The 6,660-nt window shown below is 67.5% G+C and overlaps 2 protein-coding genes across 2 annotated transcripts; one reads left to right on the forward strand and one right to left on the reverse strand.

The window, feature by feature from the left end:
• Positions 1–146: 146 nt before the first annotated feature.
• On the reverse strand, positions 147–5,603 carry TMEM240 (transmembrane protein 240). Its single transcript, XM_059894242.1, has 4 exons — positions 5,499–5,603; positions 5,188–5,294; positions 567–775; positions 147–420 (listed from the first exon to the last, which is right to left on the reverse strand). The coding sequence occupies exons 1-4, from the start codon at positions 5,553–5,555 to the stop codon at positions 272–274; spliced, it is 522 nt and encodes a 173-aa protein (XP_059750225.1). The 5' UTR covers positions 5,556–5,603; the 3' UTR covers positions 147–271.
• A 17-nt stretch (positions 5,604–5,620) lies between these two features.
• Positions 5,621–6,592, forward strand: LOC132347435 (proline-rich protein HaeIII subfamily 1-like). The gene has a single exon (XM_059893920.1). The coding sequence runs from the start codon at positions 5,621–5,623 to the stop codon at positions 6,590–6,592; it is 972 nt and encodes a 323-aa protein (XP_059749903.1).
• Positions 6,593–6,660: the final 68 nt, after the last annotated feature.

Here is a 6,660-nt window from a genome sequence, read left to right on the forward strand (position 1 = left end):
ACGGAGAGACAGACGCGGGCGCACAGGAAGCCGCCTGTTTCCAGCGGCGGACGTGGTCCCGGGCTGGGCGGGCGGTCCCACCCGCGCCCCCGGTGCCGCCATCCCCGCACCCCCGCCCCGGCCCCACCCCGACCACCTTTATAAAAAGAAGAGGAGACAGCACCTTCCGCCGGACGCGCCCGACGGCCGCGGGCGCCCTGGCCCGGGCCGGCCGTCCAGTCCCGTGAGCGTGGGCGCGGTGGCCGGCGGCCCCGCGAGTCCTGCGCGCGGCTCAGAGGTGCCGCGGGCTCGGGTGACCGTTGTGGTAGAGTTTCTGCTTCACGTGCACCATGTTCCCGGCCGCCTCCTCGAACGGCCTGTGCGGCCGCCGGCCCAGCTCCCGCAGGCTGCACAGCTTGGGCAGCCAGGTCCACGAGCCGTCTGCAGGGCGGGGGGCGCGGTCAGGGTGTGGGCTGGTGGGCGGGGCCGGGAGTGGGCAAGGCGTGGGCGTGGGCGGGCGTGGCGTGGGGAGGGCGTGGCCCCGGAGCGGACGAGGCTGTCCCCGGGTCCCCGCGCCGCGCACTCACCGTAGCGCCGGCCGGCCCTCCAGGCGCGCACGGCGCAGTGCAGGACGCCGTCCATCCACACCAGGAACCAGCTGATGCAGAAGCCGAGCAGCAGCCCCAGCATGAGGTCGATCTCCTGCTTGGTGACGTTGTCTGTCACGAAGTAGTTCTCGGAGGCGTCCACCACAGACTGGTCCCCGTCGTACGGGATCACGTAGTGGACGTGGTGCCTGGGGGCGGCAGGGCGGGCTGGCACCTGTCCCGCGGGGCGGGCGGGGACCCCGCAGCAAGCTGCACCCGTTCGCCTGCGGGGGTCTTTGAAGCAGACCTTGTGGGGCGCCGAGGTCGGGAGGGGCCAGCGCACTCGCCCGGGACCCAGGTCACCATGTGGGAGGCTGCCCGCAGGATGGGAGTGTGCGAGGTCATAGGTCAGCGTGAAGTCCAGTGGCTGGCCTCCACACATCAGCCTCCTCCCTCCTCTGCCCAGCCCAGGGCTCAGAAGCAACCCTGACACGGTGACAGGAGCACAGCGCAGGTGGAGAAGGCGTTCCGGGGCGAGGGCCCAGGCGGGGTGTCCCCGCCCAGTGACGGGGTCACAGCCCGCCCGTGGGCCTGTGCCCAGAGGCCCCCGCTGGCTCCTGGGGCACTGCCCCTCTGGCCTCTCCCTCCCACCCTGCAGTCACTCCGCCCTTTCCTCAGCTTCCCCTCCAAGGAAAGCCGCATGGGATGAGCCCTGCCTTGGGCCTCTGGTCTTCCTTTTGCCCCTCTGTCCCTTGCAGGAACCTCCCCTGCCCCAGTTCTCTGTGCTTGAGGCCCGGGGGCACCCCCTTAACCGTGCCCCACACAGATCCCGGCTCCTGGGACGGACCCTGGACCACGGTCCGTCCCCTGCATCCCAGCACCCACTGAGGCCTGGGCCGTTCCCCTCAGCCTCCCCTCCCTTGACAATCCAGGCGGAGGCCACACTGAACCCTCCCCACAAGGCTCCCTCCAGCCTCAGGCCTGCCTGGATCCTCTCTTCCTCCAGGAAGCCCTTTGGGCCCCACGATCCCGGGTGGGGTGGTCCTGCCCAGAGACCAGTACCCAGGGCAACAGACTCTGGGCTCCACGCCCCCCCCCACCCCCGACAGGAGGGCCGGGGAGAAGGAGCTGCTGGGCCCTGGGTGCCCGAGGCACGTGGGGTCCGTGCACCCTGAGCCCGCAGTCACCCTGGGGACCCTCCTTCCCCGAAGTGCAGGAGCCACCTCGGGGTGCTCCTGCCTGGCCCCCCTCCTACCGAGCCCCTCAGCTGGCTTCTCCAACTCTCCACCCCAGCACGCCCCCGCGGCCCCCCACGCCTGCTCTGAGCTCCAGCTGCCTGCATGGCGTCTCCACGTGGGATCTACAGACACCTCAAACTTGCACCTAAAAATAGCTCCTCCCTCCCCAACCCGCTTCTCCCCATCTTCCCTTGGTTACATGTCGACACCTCTGCCTGGTCTCCAGCTGAGATGGGTCCCCGTTCCCCCCCTCGTAACTGGACATGAGCCCCCCCCCCGCCCCCCAGGGACCTCCTCACAAACGGAAACCCCCCAGGACATCCCTGACCCCAGGCCCCTGCTGCCCGTCCATCACCGACACCCCTGTGCCAGCGGGGGCCACACAGTGCCTTCCTCCCAGCGGAGGCAGCAGCGGGCAGCCCCATCTCACCCCCCTCCCGCTCCCCTGGGGACTCCTGGAGCCCGTCCCGCTCAGCTTGTCCAGAGTAGAGTAGGTGGGGCCCTTGAGCAGGGGCCACCACACCCGGGTTAGTTGGAAAGGACTGCCCGACACATGGCGGCCGTAGCTCATGCGGTCACGGTTCGCCAATGGCCCTGATCAATCATCAATAAGAGATGGCGAACCATGGATGACCGCCCGGAACGCGTAGCAGCAGAGGACGCCCTTCGTCACCCGTTAGCAGTCCCGTCACCCTGGCCAGGCCCGGCCTCCCAGCAGCTGATAACACTGGGCATCGCCGCCATCTCCTGCCCGCCTGCCTTCTGGACCCCGACAGGGAGGGTCTTCCTCGGGACCACGACTTCCTACCCCTGGACAGGGCAGGAAACTTGAAGATGGCGTCACCAAGGAAGCCAGAAACGCCCCTGCAAGTAGGACAAGGCCAGGGCCCCAACCGCCCCGGGGGTGGGGGTGGGGGTGGGACCTCCAGGGGGTCAAAGGTCATGACCTGTGCCCCCATCACTGTCCCGGCATCTGCCGCTCTTCCCCTGCTCCTTGCCCTCCTCCTTCCTCCAAGTTAGGCAGGCCCCGGGGTGGGGGGGGCAGGTGGGGGCTCAGGTCACCTACGTGCACACGTATTTCCGTGATGTGTACATACATGTGTCCTGCCTGGGCCACGCATGTTGCATGTGTCTACCTGAGGTCGGACGCATGTTGTGTATACACGCCGGCCACATGCACAGGACATGGCGTGTATACCATGGACTCGGCCCATGAGCTCCACATGTGTGCATGTGCACGCTCGCCCGGGCACGAGCATGGTGCGTGTCACATGGAGAGGCACATGCACTGGGCTTTGCGCACAGCCATCCTCTCTGTGGGCACCGTGGCGTATGCACGGGTGTGCGCCCAGACACAGCCTGCCGGCACGCACGCTTCACAGCATTTACACACGTGTCCTCTGTGGGCACCGTGGCGTATGCACGGGTGTGCACCCAGACACAGCCTGCCGGCACGCACGCTTCACAGCATTTACACACGTGTCCTCTGTGGGCACCGTGGCGTATGCACGGGTGTGCGCCCAGACACAGCCTGCCGGCATGCACACTTCACAGCATTTACACACGTGTCCTCTGTGTAAAATTCTCCGTATTGGCATGTAGAAGGCACACAAGTGTGTGTGCGCCTTCTCTGCAAACGGGGTGTACATACAAGTAGAGTCCATTGTGGCAATGTGTGTACGTGGTTTGTACACAGAGGCCTGATATGCCAGACTGTACCCTGCAGACATTCACTGTGCCCACAGGGCGCACACGGGTGCTGTATATTGTGTTACACACATGTACTGCGCATACACATGCATGTTGTCAATATACAAGAATACTTTGTACACGGAATTTACACATCCTGTATGTAATGATGTGTACAAAGCACACATACATGGACACATACACACACGGAAACACTCTACGCCTACAGCAGGCGTGGCTCTCGTGTTGTCTGCGTCTAAGCTGTGCACTCAGGCCTCACTGTGGCTTGCACTCCGTGGGCACTTGTTTTACACAATCCACGTGTACTCTGGACACTACATATGACCCATACACACACCCGGAACAAATACACTCTGAAAACACACCCTGTCTGCCCAGAAGGGCCTCGGTGTGAGGTCCTAGGCACATATGTGCAGGTCACACTGCAACAGCCCCACATGGAAAATGGGCCTTACTAATGTTTAGGGAGCTGAAGCCTGGGCCGGTGGCGGGCACACCTCCGGTCTCCGGGAGGGTCTCAGGACCCCCGCTTACACCCCCAGTCTGGGTCGGCCCAGGAAGCGTGGAGCTGACCTCCTGCCGTTCCTTGGCCTCGGGCCGTGTGCACCAGGCAGGAACACAGGGATCTCCGCGAGGGTGTGGCCACCCAGCCAGCACTCTGGATGATTCTTGGCCAACACACGTGAGGGCCGTTTACACGCCCATCTCCATCTGCCCTGCTGCCCATGTTCTGCTTCGACACCTGGTCTGCACACACAGGCATGTAGCATGCTTAGTGAGGCATGAAACTGTCCTGTCTCTCACACACCCCTCGCCCAGTACGTGTGCACACGTCCCTGGAGCAGGAGTACAGGGCAGGGTCAAGAACACAAGTTCCCTGCCAGCCGCGTGGCCCTGGGCAAGTCTGCCTGCTCAGCCTCTGTCCGCTCTCTCGGGGCCCCAGCGTGCGTGGGGCTGAGGGGCTGCTGCGTGTGCGCACATGTATATGCACAGACGGTACACACATGCGCGTCTCATGAGAAGATGTTTATTTCGTACATGGACGTACAAACATGCATGGCCAGGAAGACTCCATCACTACATGTGCACAGAACGGGGGGGGGGGGGTTGTCACAAAGTGGGCGTGGGGCCTGGGCTCTCCCCTCTCTCTGCCTGACCTTGAGCAGACTCCACCCCCGGCCTCAGTTCCTCCCGTGGACAGCGAGGGGGTTGGGCCAGATGCCCCTCAAGGTAGGCCCTGCCCACCTTGACCTTCCGCTCTTCCCCCTAGCTGGCTCCCAGGAAATGTCATGGACACAGCTCAGGGCCCAGGGAGGAGGATGGTGTCTGTCCTCTGCGGGCACAGCCGTGCGCAGGATCCCTCCCGGGACACCAGGCTGGGCTGCTGCTCTCCTGGCCTCCACGCCCCGGGCCAGGAGGCCCTGGACCCGTTCTGCCCGTCGCCCGCGGGCCCTTTCTCTAAAGGCAATTTGGGAGGGGGTCCCACTGCCTCGGGCATGCTCCCCGCTCCCGGAACACCTCTGTGCCGCGGAGGCTGGCCGGTCCTTCCCCCACCGGCCTGGCCCAGCTGGGCCTTGCAGCCCGGCCTGCATGGGGCTCGCTGGAGCCCCAGCGGGCCCCACCTCCACCCCACATGTGTGATCACGCGTGTGCCCCTCTGGGCGCAGACTCACCGGCCACAGTTGCAGTGGCAGACGCGGTCCTCGCCCCGCAGGTGCGGGAGGATGTAGTTGTGGAATCGGTCCAGCAGCGCGTTCATGTCCATCAAGCACGCGATGGCCTGGAAGAGCCCATGACCGGTCAGCGCCGAGGAGCGAGAGCCTGGGCCGGCGCCCCGAGGCGGGGGCCGACGCGCTGGGGATGGGGGAGCGCAGGCCGCGCGGGCCGGTAAACAAGGCGCGGGAGGGGGAGGCGGCGCGCGGGCGCGGAGGCGGGAGCGGGTGCGGGTGCGGGGAGCGGGCGCGCGGGAAGCCCCTCCGCTCACCATCACGATCGACGCCCCCAGAATCATGAAGATCATGGTGTTGGCGCTCATGGACATCGGGCGGGGCCGGGCCGGGCCGGAGCGCCGCCCCCCGGCCCCGGCGCCCCCCCGGCCCCGGCCCGATGCTGAGCCCCCGCCGCCTCTGCAGAGGTCAGCCCGCCGCGCACCCAACGCCGCCGGCCGGGGAGGAGGCGCGGGGCCGGCGCGGGGCAGGGGACACGGCGCTCCCGGGGTCCTCGGCCGCCCGGCCCGCGCGCTCGCCGCGCCCGCCGCGCTCCGCTCCGCCCTCGGCTCTGCCTCCCGCCCTGCGCGCGGCGCAGCTCCGGCCCCCTCCCCCCGCGGCCTCCCCCGCGCCCGCCTCCCGGGAGGGACCTCGCCGCCCGCGGCCGCTCGCCCCCGCGACGCCGGCCGGACCCCTCCCCGGGGGCCGCAGGGCCCGCTCGCCCCCATCTGGCCAGTGCCGGCCCTGGCTGCCTGCCCGGCGCCCCTGGACCAAGGGCCGCGTCCCGTCCCGACCCGCCGGGGCGATCCCGGAGAGGCCCCGGGCTTCCTTCCGCTCTCCTCCTCCCCACTTCTCAGCTGGAGGCCCCTCCTCCCCGCCCTCCCGGGGTCGCCGGGTGAGGGGCTGCGGGCAGGCTGGTCAGCACCCAGCCTCCTACGGCAAGAGGCTGCCTTTAGTGGAGGGGCCGCAGGGTCGCTGCCAGGGAGGTCACTCCGGAGCCATGGCCACATGGCGCAAGGATGGGGCCCAACAAAGGCTAAAGGATCCCCCACTGCGGGGGCAGGGCCAGCCTCAGCCCCAGCTCTCCTCAGGGGTGGGCCACGAAGCTCAGAGGCCCAGATTGGGACCCCTGACGTGGCTGCCCCATGTCGCTGGGTGCGGGGGAGGGGTCACTGGGCCAGCCCATCGTCCACAGGCCGGGGACAGCACTGCCCACAGAGGAGTCCCCACACTTCCCCACGGGGGCCCTGAGATTTTCCATGGCTGCGGAAACCAGGAGGGGTCACCAGGCATGAGCGGGTCCCCACCCAGGGAGCAGGTGCCACATTCCTCCAGAGTCCCAGTGGACAGGAGGCCCTCGGGGTGGTGCTAGAGAGCTCAGCTTGACCCACAGGCCCGGACTGCCGTCTGAGGCCCCTGACGGGAGGGCCAGGCCAGGCA

Source organism: Balaenoptera ricei, chromosome 1 (genome assembly GCF_028023285.1).
Source record: "Balaenoptera ricei isolate mBalRic1 chromosome 1, mBalRic1.hap2, whole genome shotgun sequence".
NCBI lineage: Eukaryota > Metazoa > Chordata > Mammalia > Artiodactyla > Balaenopteridae > Balaenoptera > Balaenoptera ricei.